The sequence below is a fragment of the Adiantum capillus-veneris genome, chromosome 4, assembly GCF_014529385.1.
Source record: "Adiantum capillus-veneris isolate H3 chromosome 4, ASM1452938v2, whole genome shotgun sequence".
NCBI classification, from domain to species: domain Eukaryota; kingdom Viridiplantae; phylum Streptophyta; class Polypodiopsida; order Polypodiales; family Pteridaceae; genus Adiantum; species Adiantum capillus-veneris.
Window position 1 is genome coordinate 159347427 of NC_140934.1, and position 16796 is coordinate 159364222.

Genomic DNA, 16796 nt, shown 5'->3' on the forward strand with positions numbered 1-16796 from the left:
CTCTCGAAAACCCGCCGGGGTGATCAAGGTTTTGGCGAGTGAGGGAAACCAAGTCTCGCACTATCGGGATCCCTACAGGGCTCTTGGGCGTTGTCACGCCGCTAACGGGGTCTGCCAAGGATCCCTTGGATAAACTAACAAGGGTGCAAGTTCTAAAAGATTGAACGGGCTAACCATCCCCAAGGCGGTGTCTAAGGTCTCTAATTGAGATTGAAATCACTGACAAAAGCTTCACCTTGCGAGAGTAGGTGCGCGGCCCCCCGGCTCGCTAAAGTAAAAAAAAATTAAAAAAAAATTGAGTGAGCTTTCATTATCAAGGAGTACGGTCACGTCGTGACTATTGATCTTTCTGGGAAAACGAGAAGATCGTGCTTATCAAACACTTTGCTGCTAAAAGTACAATTAGTGCATGAACTGTGCGCTAAATGATGGATTTCAACTTGAATGACATCAGAGTTACCTGAGATCTCGTGAATCTGAACCGAAGGACGACCTTACGGTTTCTTTGTCTTCTTCTTCTTGGGGCAATCCTTGATTTGGTGATCTGTCTGGCCACATCCGAAGCAAGCCCCCTTCTTCACTGCATCAGCAACTGAAGCATTTTTGGCTTTCTTCTTCTCCTGAGAAGATCTCGGTGGTGATTTGGACTTATGCTGGAATCGGGGTTGCTTCCTCGAAGTGCCCTCATCGGAGTGATGGTCTAAAGTTCTTTTCTTCTCATAGTTCGCTCCATTTATCAAATGGAACGTCATGGTGTTTGCCACTTCATCCTCGATGTCAGTCGGGGCTTTGTCCTTGATTAAGGCCCAACGGTAATCTTCATGTAATTCTAGCAACTAATGTGCACAACGTGCGTGGAATCCACCTTGCAGGAGGTGAGCGCTTCTTTGAAAGTTGTCCTATACTTATCAAAAGATAGAGCTTTCATCGAAAGACTTTGCAATTTGGCGTAAGCTTTCAAAGGATCCATTTTGGCGAAATCCCTCTTGAATTTCACACAAAAGTCAGTCCATGCCCTTGGCTTCTCTGTCATGTCGTGCCACCGGGTAAGCGCCTTACTGCGCAAGTAGAGAGGAATCGTCTGAATCCTCCGTTCATCATGCTCTCCATGGAGGTCAAAATACGTGGTCCACTAATGCAACCAATTTTTATTTACAACCAATTCCGTACATTCTTTCTCCTTTCGTGAGAAATTTGTAGTTTTGTACGGAATCGTGGCAGTTGGACCACCCTGTGAATGCCCAAAAGCAACAATCCGCGGCTGCAGTTGCTGGAGATGGGTTTCGCCTTCGAAAATACGTGCAGTCGTTGACTGAGCCATAAGTTCCAGAGCGGTAAGCCGGGAACTAAGCCCTTTCACGACCCCTTCGAGAGAGGCCAAGCGAATGTTCGTCCGAACATTCGTGTTTTCTAGAGCTGTAACACGCTGGTCGAAGTTATGGAAAGTACCTGCAATCCATGTGTATAGAGTTGCGTGAACGGAATTTGAACATTATCTAGCGTGTCGTCACATTGCACATCCGAGCTAGAGGAATCCATGGCAAAGTGCGTGAAAAACTGGAAGTTTCACGCGAAACTTGGAAGTTTCACGCGAAACTGGGCCTTTTCTGCACTTTTCGATGGCAAAAAGTTGAATTCCGAAGAGCGCTACGCGTCGGCGTACGCGTCCGGAGGCGAGTAGGTGGTGGCGGGAGCGCGAGCGGGTGAGAGAGAGGAGCGGTGGGAGAGAAGCAGAGGGTTGAAAACTGAGTTCTTCTGACAAAGACTCACTCTCTGTAAGAGTTTTTTGTAATAGCCTGCAGGTTTCATACTTATCTTTAAAAGTTTTAAAATGTCCACACACAAAAGGCCTGGCCACTTAAAAAAATTAAAATGGTCACTTGATAAAGGGGGTAGCGTAAAAAAAAAATCAACACAAAGAAAAGGACTACCGACGGCATGAAAATAAAATCAGCGATCAACGCTGTTGCAGCGACTACCTCTCGTGTGCTTGCCCGTGGCCTTCATGCGAGAGGTAGTCTACCTCAAATGCCAATGCAGCAATCACCTCCACGCTGGCAACGCTCTGCAACTGTTTCCTTTGGTTTTTTTTAACGCTGGATTACAGCCAAGGCCAACACTCCCTCCTCTGCAGACTCACAACATCAGACTACTCTGTGTGTGTGTGTGTGCGCGCGCGCGCACGCTTCGCACAGATGTAGAGGAGATTACAGAGAAAGGTTGCAATGTGCTGAATTTACTTTAAAATCAGCAATTCAATGAATAAGCACTGATTTTCATCAAAAATCAGCAAAAGCAATAAAAATCCACGGCTTTTCAGCACTTCCTCTTGCTAAATTGATGAATTTTATCAAAAATCAGCGAGAAGCACATTAAATTTCACCTGCAAACATGCTCATGAGAAGAAAATAATCGATTAAACAATTATCTCATAAAAAATTGCATGAAACAGTGACTTTCCGACTCTAACCGGCCCGTAGGTGTGCACACAGTCCTTTGTGGAGCCAAGCTAGCTTTGAGACCATGAAACGAACAGAGGGAGTGTTTCTCCCGGCTACACGGACGGCCTACAGAGACTCGTCGGACGAATCACCCGACCATAGCCACCATCTGGCAGCTCCCCCGTGCTAGGGCAGCGTCCGAGGACGTAGGCGTGCACCTGTAAGACCAAGAGTCCCATACCACCCGGCCTCACCTCCTCGAGGTGACCTCACGCCAGTGGGGGTCGATAACTGCAAATGAGGCCTTGGCCTTCCTTTTATAATAATGGCGGGCCACACTGGCCGGGTTCACACTATGTCTGCGCGGACACTGGACACCCATCTCGACGGCGTGTGGGTTAGATCCCCCCTCTTATGAGCGGGACATAATAGCTCCACCTAAAGTCCTCTCTGGGCGAACCAATTGGGCGTGGGATTATGACCAACCCAGAAAGCCACTGTCTTGCGCTAGTTAATCAATGCTTTGGAAGCACAACAAAACACTTCAAGAGACTGCTCACACTTGTGCAAATTGTCCTCCTGGTCCTTCAGAAAGAAAACATGCATGAGTCATCAACAATCTCAGCTTCCAAAAGCTCATCTCCCCGCATAGGTAGTTGTAGACCACGCAAACCAACCTCCTGTGATGCCAAGAATGTACTCATCGCCTCGGCATAGAAAAGGAATAGGAAGGGGCCAAGAGGGCATCTGTCACAAACTGTTGGCGTGTTAAAGCCTTGAAAAATATAGCCAACTTGGAGATCCTGGCCGAGGGGCTTAAACCCTAAGAAGAACAAGTAAGAGAAGAAGTCCTACCAACTTATGGGGACCCCGTCCGATGGGGCCCTAGTGACATAAAAGACATTAAAATAAAGGAGGACCAACACAAAGACTTGCGTTGCTACGTGGTGCCTGTCTTGTGACAGTGGTATCAGAGCATCAAGCGTGTGCTTTTTTTAAAAGCATACTGGTCCTACAAAAGATCACAAGAAGCTATTGGAATTTTACTTGAAGTATCTTCCGGGTCTCGACCCCCGGACTTATTAGCCACTCCCACCCTTACCTCATCGCGCATCGGAGACGCTCCCATCTTCATCGCTGTGTCTTACATGGCATAAACCATAAAGAACCCTAGACATGGAATTCATGGACTCAACAGAATATTTGCAGTTTCTGCTCAACGAGCGTCACGCCATTCTTCCGCGGCATCCTCAACAGAATCTTTCGATGCTGCAAAGTTTTCAACAATTTTTGAACTTCATGTTACCCCCTCTGATTCCCCAGGTGGTACCTCCTCCTCCGGCATCAGAAAGTACGAGAGCTTTCAACCGGTAACCTTCTCAGCCGTCTGTTCCGATCGAGGGAGTCTTTAGGAATATGGTCGAGCCATTTGACCCTGATCCAGTGCAATCGCCTTTGCCACCGCCATTGTGCCCACCTCCACCACCACCACCACCACCGCCACCAGGCTACAATGGTTGGAGCCTATATGGATACCCTTATTGTCCATACCCGGGATATGCGCCTAACCAACCCAAAGATTTCAAAGATGGCGGCACGACAGTCAAATTTTTCACCTTTTCTGGGGTGAAAGATTGCAAGAAAGCATTGCAGTTCCTACAACAATTCGACAACATCTATGCTCTGGGGAACTATACAGAAGAATCCAAGATTTCTGGAGCAGCGGGATTTTGTAAAGATAATGCTATGCAATAGTGGAGTTCAATCGTGACACAACCGCATGCTCCAAGGACTTGGCAAGCTTTCAAGACTATTTGCACGTAGTTATACGACTTTGATGTTTGAAGTCCGGAGTTTGGCAGAGTCAGGCAACTTGAAAATTGCCACCAAAACCATGGACGACTATAACCAATGGTTTCTTGATGTGTACCTTAGGGTGCTTTCTATAAGTTCATTTCCTTGGAGGATCAGTGTGAGCGCTACACCATTGGACTACCATTACCATTGCAAGAATGTTCTCTCTCTAAGCAAGTCTCTACCTTGCAAGAGCTTATGGACCATGCTTCTGTCGGGTAAAAGTCCAATAGCAGGTCTAGCCCTCTTGGCCGGAGGTGGCCCCGGGGATCTGTCTGTCGTGGGAGCAGAAGGTCACTGAGGACGCACTTAGGACGTCGAGGCACGCTCAGGACATGTATTGAACGTATGCCCTATTTGGAAACATTCCAAGCATTGGCCTTCTTGTAACAAGGGGTCTGGTTGACGGTGTGTCCGACGAGGCCGTTGAGGTTGGTTTTCATGGGATTCTCGAGAATTTGTTCGTTGTTGTCGAGAGTTTTGGTTAGTGGTTGGAGGTTTTTCTGTGGTAAACTCCAACTTTGACTTCATGACAATATTTGTGGTATACACCTCGAGAGTTTTAATGAATTATGCAGAGCTTATGGAAAAGTCAACAACTTGAAAGCCCTTATTTTCTTTGACCCCGGAGCTATGGAGAACTTCATCCATCCAGAATTCTTGAAGTGATGCAGTTTGATTATGATGCAGAGGGTGGAAACATTAAAGCTGAGCTAGCCACGAGGCAAACTCAGAAAGTGGTACCGCTCATTGGTGCTCTTCCAGTGACTATACAAGATTATCATGGAAAAGCTGATTTCTACATTATGAAATTGGGCAATTGCGACGTTCTCTTGGGCATGCCCTGGCACGACAAGAATGATGCAACTCTCGAAGTTCGGAACCGAACCATCACCGTGATGCAGAAGGGCAAGCCAATTGTCCTCAAAGTTTGGTTGTCTGAACAAAGCCTGACCTCTCTAGTTATTGTCTAGTTAGATACTTTTGAACATTGTTTGAGAAATTATTGTTTGAAGTTTGTTTGAAATGGATGCTATCTGTTTTTAACTTGCCTTGGTGCCGATTTGAATTGTTTGACTCTGGTTTTAACTACTGGTTTCAAAGATTGGTGATTATACTCCCGGGTGGAGAAGTGAGAAATACTGTTTTGGTATTTTTTGAACCTCGCAACGACGCAGGCCGATGCTTGGGGAGCGTTTCGTTGTATGTTTGAAAACCTCCGAACGACGCAAGCCGATGTTTGGGGAGCCCATGATGCATAGGAGAAGGATCCAAAAGGGAAAAGGAAAGTAGTATGTCTCCCCAATTTTGAAGCAGGTTCATTAATGGGTATCTGCGGAGATACTTTTGTTTAAAAGGATGTAAAAGTTTGAATAAGAAACGTGTATCTATTTTTGAGTGGTCAGCATGTGATTTGTATGTTTTTGACGCGTGGAAGAAGGGCAGTCACTCTCTGTCTTGGAGTGCTTGACAAAATGACGGCACTTCTGCACGCATGACATGCATACACAGATGCGATGCGGCAGGTGTTGGAGGTAGGCAGCCTACTGCTTGGGTCGAACCTCACGCGAGATCGGAGAGAAAGAGAGAGAGAGAGAGAGAGAGAGAGAGAGAGAGAGAGAGAGAGAGAGAGAGAGAGAGAGAGAGAGAGAGAGAGAGAGAGAGAGAGAGAGAGAGAGAGAGATTTAATTTTGTCTGGCTCGATAGGACGCGGTGATCTTCATGCTATCGCCATTGTAGTAGATAGCTCATGCGTAGAGTCTTGAGAGCTGGCATTGCTTTGGGGGGGGGGAGAGAGAGAGAGAGAGAGAGAGAGAGAGAGAGAGAGAGAGAGAGAGAGAGAGAGAGAGAGAGAGAGAGAGAGAGAGAGTCGTTGTGTACAGGCTGCTTGCTGGACGTTAAACCTGCAAGCCTCAGCGTGGAAGATCTACGTCTGCGAACGCGAATGGAGAGCATGGGAGCCAGACGCAAGGACAGCTAGGGCGTGACCGGGGATCGGGGCGCAGGAAGAGGCCATGGAGGTAGAGCGAACTGACAGTATAATGAATAGTTTTCTTTTTGTGAAGAGGAGTGAGGAGAGAGCATCTGGTCTGTCATGAAATTGCCAGGCCTTAAATAACAAAACACAAAACAAAAATTTCCCTTAATTTTCACACGCATTAGCCCAAGCCATCTCTTACAGATGTTCTCTCACATGACCAAGTGGACAACTTGGGTGTAAAATCGCTAGCTGAAGCTGTCCTTTCTGTTGACATACCTGTCAGCATGACTCATCAAATGCTGAAAATTTTTCCGAAAGTCAGAGGACACTTTGATAGCGGCAAGTCTAGGACATGCAATGGGGATGACCAAGTTTCCCTCCTTGCAGCCGAGTACTAGGTCTTATTCAAAGCTCTCCAAAGCTGATACGATACAGGCATGCAAGGCATTGTTCGAACCCGATCATCCGAATCTGCAGCATCATAAAGCTCTCTTAGCAGTATTCAGATATTATTTTTTTAATGAGAGATGCTCAAGGACCAAAGGGGAAATGCGAAGTACCTACCACATTTCCACAATGTGATGGTCTTTATTGTTTAATCAAGAACATACCTTGTGGGTTTCATCAGATCCTCTTTACATCATTGCAGACTAGGGCAAAAAGGTTTAGAGCATAAGTCTAGTCACCTCAATTTAGCTTCCAATGTTTTGCCGCCCCACTGTTGGCTTGGGTAATAAACATCCGTATCAACCCTCTTGAAGTGCATGAGGATGCAACATAGTCACCGCAAGCAAAAAGAAAGTCTCTTGGCACAGATGATCAAAAGAAGAAACAAAAGAAAGGAGTCAAAGTGATAAAAGATATGGCAAAGACACTGCGACATCTGCCATTTTCAGAGAGCCAGACTCGGGTGACGCATTTTCCACGAGGTTGTTCTGTTACATCTATCCGCGTCTCTACAATGCCTGAGGCCGTCGGGAGCTTTGCTGTTCTTGGTATGCCCACTCCTGTTACTGATGCGGTCTCTCTCTCACAAGTACCTCTCCCTACTGCTCTCGTCTATACTCCTGCCATTGTTACCACACCTGTCTCACCTCCTGTGGTACCCTAGTCATTCTCTCCCATCTCCAGCTCACCCATTGAACCGGCTATGGCTGTCACCCCGACATCCACTGCAGTGCCTCTTGGGCACCCTACCCCTACTGTCACTCCGACATCGACTGCAGTGCCTCTTGGGCACTCTACACCTCCAGGTGCTACTACTGCTTCTTCCAGTGGAACAGACACTACCTCGTTGTTCAAAATCTCTGAAGAGAACCTGCAGGAGTCAAGAAATGCTATTGCAATGATTGAACTTGGTACCAAGAAACTAGCAGCTACCCACCAGAAGCACTCGACCACATATGCGGCCATGGAAGGTTGCTTGCGAGTTGCAGAGAGTGCCATTGTTGATAGAGATACTACCATTTTCGCCTTGTGTCAAGCTTTGCATGTACAATCCCAAATAAATGATGAAGCTACCATGCGATATGGGTGGCCTCGTCCCGCTAGATCAGTACAGACGCCCATGGGATATGGAGAGTACAATCATCGATAGTTTTGGAAAGGTGCTCCAACACAGCAGCATTTTGACTACTACCCTCAGGGATTTCAGCAGCCTCGCACCTTTGGCTCCCTACCTCACATGTCATCTTCACAGACGGCTCCTTGTGACGGCTTTGTAGGCGCACATCGACATGGGTGTGCGAGTCGGCGGCCTCAGTACACTTCAGGCCAGGTACTCCCATTTGCAGAGCAGCAAGTGGCTGCTCCTTTCGCTGAGAGTTGGTTTGTGGAGAGCACTCATAGAGTCGAGAGTTTTCCCATCGATCAGATGGCTCCACCTCTAGAGTCTGATACTTCGGGTGCAGTAGTGGCCACAACTCTATCTCTATGACGGAATCAGAAGCTGACCATTGTACAGATGCAGTACCTAGTGGTTCTTTTTTTCCAGTATTCCTCTCACCCAGCCGATAAGCGGTCTTGTGGCCGGCAACCTGTACCAGGCTACAATGTCATTTCACAGGACACACAATTAGTACAGTGGTCTGGTCTGGTTCACACTGGACGAACTCTCTGGGCTGTGCAGTAACACGTGGCAGGGATGCGGACGGTGGTCTACTGGACATCGTGGCGAGGTCACCATCACCACTCAGTTGGAGATAGACTTAGATGGCTGACATGTATGAGCCGTTGGTGGCTCTTTATGGTTGCACATATGAGTAGTAGCTGCTAGGTCATGATCATCATCTTCTTCATATATGATACAGCGTCGTCGTCTAGAGTAGGGAGTCTATACACATAGCATGTCTGCACCATCCCTGCACATCTGACCCTTGACACTCCTATTGTACTCGTGAGTTCTGGGCTGGAGCTGAGTGTGCTGCCACGCTAGAGTCTGTATGTCACGTGACACATCCAACCCTATGTGTCCGTGGACAAGCTACAACATGACAAGGGTTCAATTCAGTCAAGTCAGTCTAGAAGAGGAAGTGATCTGGCACTTTTGTGAGTCTGTTCGCAGACCGTGCATGACCAGTCACTTAGATTAGATGCATATACTCCGGTTGCACACAACATGATCATCAGCATTCCCATCAGAATCCATCAGGGGAATTTTCCAGTGCATTAAACCTATTGTCCCTATTTTTGACATTTTTCACTTATTAATCAAGTGACTTTTGTTGGGAACTAGGTAGGGCAATTTTCCTAAGATAATATATAAGCAAACCAAAGCTAGCACTATCTGGCAGAAGAAGAAGGAGAGCATCAGGCACTCAAGTGCAACAGGCCTCTGGAGACCCTTCTCAGCAAGACGATCCCCCCTACCAACCTGGCGTTTTTGGAGCCCATAAGGCCAGCGTTTTTCAGTACTGCCATCAGCGTTTTCAGCCCTTGCATAGGCGCTTCCCAACCAGCAGATTCAGCGAGAAGCAAGGCCTTGCAGATAGCGTTTTCCAACCACAGCACCTGACGTTTTTCAAGCAGCCCAGACCAGCGTTTTTGTAGCAGCCAACAGCCAGACATTAGCGTTTTTGAAACCAGCCACTTCAGCGTTTTTGGACAGCGTTTTTGGTGAGCAAGATCAGCGATTTAACATCAGAAAATTCAGCAGTGGAAGAGTCAGCAAGACAACGTTTTTGGGATGCAAAGACAAAGTAGCAGATCAGCCCCGACTTGGAGCAACAGAACCGATTCGAAGCACTCAGTTTTTCAGCTTTAGCATCGTCGTCGTCGTCCACTCCGTCGACATTGACATAGCCATTAGATTTGGATTCAGCATCTTGTACCAGATTGTGCAATCAATAGTAGATCACTCTCGCCATCGAGAGTGGGGCCTTCAGAGGAGGGTTTTACAAGGTCTCTGGTGTCGTATTCTCTTCTCTCTCTCTATCTCTCAGTCTCATTCACCTTCACGCACAGTATCCATTCACTTTGTTTGTGTCCATTGCAATCTCTCATTAAAGAACGGAAGGCTCTCCCTTCCCTAAGTAAAAGGAACCTTGAGCACAGTTCGGAGCACTCATATTGAGCAAAGTTCAGCATTCATTCCACTGCACCTTACATTGGTATCAGAGCTTTGACAGTGTTCTGTATCACTCAAGGAAAGAACCACAAGAACCACATAATTTGTTTTGCTTGTTGCGGTCGCATGTAACCCAAGACCTCTTGGGCGTGTCGGTTCCTAATCGTGTTTTTGAAGAGTGACAGGAAACCCAAGAAAGAAAGGCTTGTCCAACCCCCCCCCCCCCCCCCCCCCCCCCCCCCCCCCCCCAAATCCCTCTCTCCCTCCCTGAAGCTCTCAAGTCTACACGACACACGTTTGCCATAGTAAGGTTGAATGTTCTTCAAATCAAGTTTTTTGTGAGTATTAGACTCAAAGGACTCTGACACGACTTCTATTCAATCACAAGCTTAAACTTGCATTATTTGGGTGTTTTTATGCCCCCCTGTTCCGTGCCGTTTTTTTCCGGACCCCTCGTCGTTCCCTTGCTTCGCATGGATCCCGTTCCTGTTATGCGTCCCAGGTACCCGGGGAAAGGGAAGGGGGGGGGGGACGCTAGGGGGGAAGGTAGTGTGCTGGTGGGGGGGCAACGGGAGGAAGGAATGGAGTGCATGGAAGGTGGGCAAATGGGCAGTAGCAGCAAGCACTCCGTCGTGCACCTTGTTTTGTGACATTGGTGGATGTGGAGCTCTTGTTTCTTAAATTTTTTGGGTCTCATGTTAACGCAAATCTTGGCTGTCACGGTAGTCGTTCCACTTCAAAGATGACCTCTTTGGTTTGATGAAAGACTTCCCCAAAAACTGATTTTCCTGTATCTTTAGAAAAGGTTGCGACTGCCGCGTAGCAGAGAATTAAAATTTTGCAGCAAATATCCTCTGAGACAAAGGAATGGTGTTGGTAGCTTTGAGTATTTTGGTCTGATACTGATTATCATAAAATATCCTCTGAGTCAAGAAATGGTGTCGGTAGCTGTGAGTTTTTTACTTTTCCTTGTACCACCCATTGTCGTCTGTGAAAGAACGGTAGAGAGGATTTTTGTTCTTTAATTCAATGGCTGGATATTCTGCTTATGGATTCGTCTAGTTATATATTCTGCTTAAAGTGCATAGACCATGCAGTATTTATTGCGGTTGTTTGCAGGCTGTTAGGAGAGCTGCATTTGATTGTTTACAAAAGCTTTTGCAGATGTGGAGAGAGACCTCAAACTTGCCAAATGGTAAGCTATCTGCAGATTATATTGCTTAGCATTTACATCCCCAAGTTCATTTTGTTAGTGAGATTATGCTGGTTTTCTCCAGGTTCTCAGATGCAGAAAAAAATATTAGATTCAGAATATTTTAATTCTTTCCTGGAATCTCTAATGGGGTACAGAGATTGCTTTGTGTCCAACGGCGATTTCATTTGTACATTTTTCACATGTGCATTAGGCTTTTCCAATGTGCAGAAGCAGAGTGAAGCTGATACAGAGTTAAGGTATGTGATTGAGAAGCTTATGTCAAAATGCAAGAAACGTTTGTTGGAGATTTTTTCTCTGATATCTTGACTTGTGCATAGAACAAGGTTTACAAAGTCAGCTCAATTGTCTATCTATCAGTTTCTCCTGAATAATGCCTTAGCTATGCCTTTGCATGAACAGGTAGTAGCCTGTGTCACTTTCAGCCTTTTTCGGGGGTGTTAGAGTTGATAGGGATTTCATATTCATCTTTCAAGCTAATGTTTGGGATTGAAATATTTCCTGCAGGCTACTCTTCTTCTGGCTTTAAAAGGGGCAACTTCTGCAAAAGAGCAAGCATTAGACACGAAGAAAGTTCTGGAGTCATTGCTGAGAAAGTGGAAAAAGTGGAAGCTTGATACAGCAAGCGAGGAAAGGTTTTCTAAATATGAGGTGCAGATTTTCAGGCATCTTTTACAGGTAGGGGTTTGTGTGTGCGCGTATGTGCATGTGTGTGGGTGCGTGTTTGCATACATTTTCAGGCATATTTTTAGAAGTCTGTCCATGCATTATTTAGGAATGTATCCTGTGGTATTGTAGACACCTGTGGATAGGAGAGACGTTGGACAGAGCCGTTGCCCTTAACAAGATGGCCCTGACCAAGAGGACGACACAAACAGTGTCCTCACTTCTACCACATTGTGCTTGCACATTCAGCTTCAAAGAGTGGCATAGAAATCTGTGTTATTCAGGAGTTACTTATTTTATATTCTATCTAGGGATTAAGGGAGGATGATCTTTTACCTATATGATGCCTGATGATATCTCTAGAGATCTCATAATCAGTCTCTATCTTCTTTGGTTCTCATGGGCCATATTGGCCATTGAGACAAGTGAATAGCTCTTGATTTCTCTCTTTTTTAATAGATGTCTAAACTCTTTGTAAAAAGATCCGAGGATGCAAAATCAAGTACATAGGCTGGGGCCAAGATAGGCTTCTCTGATGCTATAAGCACTGATTTATGATGGCCTAACCACCACTGTCCTCTCATGATGTCTTCTGAGGAGTTTTTTTGCTCAAAGTGTCTTGATCCTAGTAGTCTCAAGCATTGGTCTACTCTCTCTCTAATGAGGAGATATGAAGAGAGACTATCCTAGAGACAAATAATGGATTTCTTCACACCAAACATTGGACGGATAGACAAGCAGCCAACACTGCAAAGCTCATCTCATACTCACACCCGCGGTACTCTCATTGACCGAGCATTGGAGCTAGGGAGATCGAGACGCCCACGATTGAGGAGAGGAGCTTCACAACATCGACGAAGTCTACCACAGAGGATTAAAGCCATACTATCTCGACATCCAGAGTACAAATGAGGATAGATTCATCACCCATTTTATCATCGTCTTGTATTGGGCACCCATTGTATCGGTGGTCACATAGGTCCCCCACAATTCCAGGTAGTAGCACTGCTAGATTCATTTTCGTATCTATTTTTTTGTCCTTGGTCTCATAGGGCATTTTGGTCTTTTGAAGCACATATATCTCACGGTTTGCGGTGTGCCATTGGTCAGATATGCACATCCTCACATCAGCTGGAGATTGAGACTGGTAGATTCAGAGGGATACCAATAGACAGCAGGATATGCCGCTTATGCCAGCTAGAGCCAGAGACAGAGCTACATCACATGTGTAATTGCACAGTGTACTATGAGATACGGGGCCGTTTCCACTGCTTATTCAGAGAGGGTTTCGGTCCTTTCTCTAGGGTGATGAGTTATGAGGATAAGAGATGTCTTGGGCTATATCTACTTGAGTTACACAGATATAGAGACACTTTACAGAGAGAGAGAGAGAGAGAGAGAGAGAGAGAGAGAGAGAGAGAGAGAGAGAGAGAGAGAGAGAGAGAGAGAGAGAGAGAGAGAGAGAGAGAGAGAGAGAGAGAGAGAGAGAGAGAGAGAGAGAGAGAGGCCCAAAGACAGATTACAGATTTCTTTTCACTAGATATGGGACAACCAGAGGAGCAGCCATCACTGTAGAGCTCGGCCCACACTCATTCGACCGCTGCCGGCACTCTCATTGACCGAGCATTGGAGCTACGGAGATCCAGACGGCCATGATTAAGTAGAGGGGCTACAGAGCATCGACGGAGACTACAACAAAGGATTCGAGCCATACTCTCTCGACATCCTAGAGTGCAGATGAGGATGGATTCTAGTAGTAGTATCTTTGTTCTAGTTCTTTTATACCCACACCTTGTATTAGATTTACAATTTTGTAACAGATTAGTCTCATAGGTCATTTTGGCGTTTTGAAGACGTATATATAATATTTCATTTCATTTCTGTCTCTCTCTCTCTCTCTCTCTCCCTCTATATATATATGTATATATATATATATAGATATATATAAAACGTTTTGGGTCTCATAGGTTACTTTGGCCCTTTGAAGAAGTTTAACATACCATTTCTCATTTCTTATTCCTCTCTTGGCCTTGAGGTTCCGACCAATCACAAGTGGCATGAATGTGCTATTTGTTGTTTGGAAGCTGCGTAGGAGTGTCAAAGGTTGGGCTCTCAATAAGTACCTTTTTGACACATTGATGACACCGGCTCGTCTTTATGGAGTTGGAAGTGTGGGGTGAAAGCATCTCAAAGTCTACTTAGAACGAGTTTGAGAACGTCGAAAAGCCTTCTCACAAACGTTTTCCAAGTTAAGCGACCCTAACGAGGCCTATCGAGGGCGATTACTATTCTTTCAAGAGATGGTTTGTCTTAATGTGTTGCGTGGTAGGCCCATACTTAAGTCTCTGTTCGAGAAGTCAATCAAAGGGTTAGGGGTACAAAGTTTTCCTACAAAACTTACAGAACCTGGCCGAGGAGCCTAAACCCTTCAAAATAAAGTAGGCGACCCTAAATTGCGTAGAGCTGGATACGTGGCAGCGCTGTACGAACTTGCCCGCAAAACACGAAACCCGCTGACGTGCCCTGTGTTTTACGAAGGGGCCCATAGGGCGCTATTTTTGGGTCTGGGCCATTTGGACTCTTGAGCTTTTCACTATAGAGATTTTCATGTGAGTGCTATTGGCGAGGGGCCTTTCTAAGTGTGTCAGGGCCTCTTCTCTTGCAGATTAGCTTCTGAGCATTGCTAGAGAGAGGACCCTTGGACATTGTACCTTTGTTAAGCAAGAATAAAGGAATACTCGAAGGGGCACTAGTCTTTGAGGCCAATGCATCGAGGCACAAATCTCCGCCGTGTTGTGTCGACTCTCCTCTTCTCTCTCCTCCTCTATTCAAGTTTTGCTCAATTGTTTGCAGTTTTCTCACATGTGTTGCCGTAGATCTTTGGATTTCAGTGTCCAAATCTATTATACCTTGTGTTTATCCTTATCGACCTGTTCATTGCGAGGGAATTGTTTTATCATCTCATTATCATGAGTAGAGTCACTCTTTCTCGAGGAAGGGAGCAGTAAATGGACGGTGTAAAACCGTGGGGCATTCAGAAGCCATGTGTCCAAATTTATGAGACACAAAACATGCACCCACGAAATCTCTCCATGCCATTTTAAATCCTATTATTGTTTCTTGTAGGCCAAGGTGGACATACAACTCTCCCCAAAGCAGTAGCAATTTCAGGTAATTGTTGGCGTAGGTACTTGACAAATTCAACTACTTCAACCTACAGTGGACAATGATGCTTGATCAGTTATTGGTAATCCTTGGGCGGGGATCATAGTACATGATCCAATTGTAGGCCCAATAGCAATGTGGATAGAATACATCATACTTAAGCGACCCAGGCGAGAGTTGGTACAGTGTGAACCTACTATTCTTTCAAGAGATGGTTTGTCTCAATGTGTTGCGTGGCAGGCCCAAACTTAAGTCTCTGTTCGAGAAGTCAATCAAAGGGTTAGGGGTACAAAGTTTTCCTACAAAACTTACAAAACCTGGCCGAGGAGCCTAAACCCTTCAAAATAAAGTAGGCGACCCTAAATTGCGTAGAGCTGGACACGTGGCAGCACTGTACGGGCTTGCCCGCAGAACACGAAACCCGCTGACGTGCCCTGTGTTTTACGAAGGGGCCCATATGGCGCTATTTTTGGGTCTGGGCCATCTGGACTCTTGAGCTTTTCACTATAGAGATTTTCATGTGAGTGCTATTGGCGAGGGGCCTTTATAAGTGTGTCGGGGCCTCTTCTCTTGCAGGTTAGCTTCCGAGCATTGCTAGAGAGAGGACCCTTGGACATTGTACCTTTGTTAAGCAAGAATAAAGGAATACTCGAAGGGGCGCTAGTCTTTGAGGCCAATGCATCAAGGCACAAATCTCCGCCGTGTTGTGTCGACTCTCCTCTTCTCTCTCTTCCTCTATTCAAGTTTTGCTCAATTGTTTGCAGTTTTCTCATGTGTGTTGCCGTAGATCTTTGGATTTCAGTGTCCAAATCTATTATACCTTGTGTTTATCCTTATCGACCTGTTCATTGCGAGGGAATTGTTTTATCATCTCATTATCTTGAGTAGAGTCACTCTTTCTCGAGGTAGGGAGCAGTAAATGGACGGTGTAAAACTGTGGGGCATTCAGAAGCCATGTGTCCAAATTTATGAGACACAAAACATGCACCCACGAAATCTCTCCATGCCAATTTAAATCCTATTATTGTTTCTTGTAGGCCAAGGTGGACATACAACTCTCCCCAAAGCAGTAGCAATTTCAGGTAATTGTTGGCGTAGGTACTTGACAAATTCAATACATCATACTTATATATCCCCCCCCCCCCCGCCCCCAGCCAACCCAAAAAGCACTCCATTCACAAAAGAGCCGCCCACAATAGATTGAATTGAGCTACATCTTGAGCTGATGACATACGGCCCTGAAGAAAGATTATGATTCCTTTTTCTTGAGAACTTCTTAAGCGAGGACACAATAGATAATGAAAGTCGAGTGGAATGCTGGACCATTTCTTCCTGCTTTTCACAAAATAATCATCCAACACATGGAAAGCTCTCGGGAGTGAGACGAAGAGATTCTGAGGTATCCAATGAGATGAAGTTGTTGGTGGAACCTAGATCAAACATGACCAATACTCTTTGTCCATTCAAGGTGCCTCGCCCTTTGAGCAGCTGCCTTTTTCCTTGCTCCTTCTTGGTGTTGGCTTATACGTCAGGGATTGAATTTGATGCAGGAGGAGGAGAATCTTTCTTAAGGTGTGGGCAATCTGGTTTGGTGTGGCCTTTCTCGCCACGATGGAAATATTTGTCCTCTTCCATGTACGCCTTCAACTGAGAGGGAGTGGGGAATTGACTTTTCTTTGCTCCCTCTGGCTTCTTTTCTGGGCCGCTTTTGAGTGAGTTTTTTTGCCTTAGTAGTGAGAGCCTTCTGCTTTGCATGAAAGGTACTAAACTCCCGCTTACGAGGAGTTCCTTTCGAATGCAAGCTACCAGATATCAGGGCGGACTGTACATAATTTGAAGAGTGTTTCGGGGGTAGAGTTTCATACTTGTTTGAAGTCCTTGCTGGAGCCCCGCTTGAACTTACGTATCTTC

The 16796-nt window shown here is 45.8% G+C and overlaps 1 protein-coding gene across 3 annotated transcripts in view; it reads left to right on the forward strand.

Annotated features, from left to right (window-relative positions):
• Window positions 1-16796, forward strand: part of LOC147460233 (ARM repeat superfamily protein) — a 234605-nt gene that overhangs the window by 141144 nt on the left and 76665 nt on the right. For all 3 annotated transcript variants that reach the window (XR_015187951.1, XM_086511315.1, XM_086511316.1), the window contains 4 exons: window positions 10961-11036; window positions 11119-11293; window positions 11375-11456; window positions 11562-11732. Coding sequence is in view for 2 of the 3 variants with exons in the window: in XM_086511315.1 (XP_086367441.1) it covers window positions 10961-11036; window positions 11119-11293; window positions 11375-11456; window positions 11562-11732 (504 nt within the window). In the remaining variant the exon portion in view is untranslated. The remainder of the gene's footprint in view (window positions 1-10960; window positions 11037-11118; window positions 11294-11374; window positions 11457-11561; window positions 11733-16796) is intronic.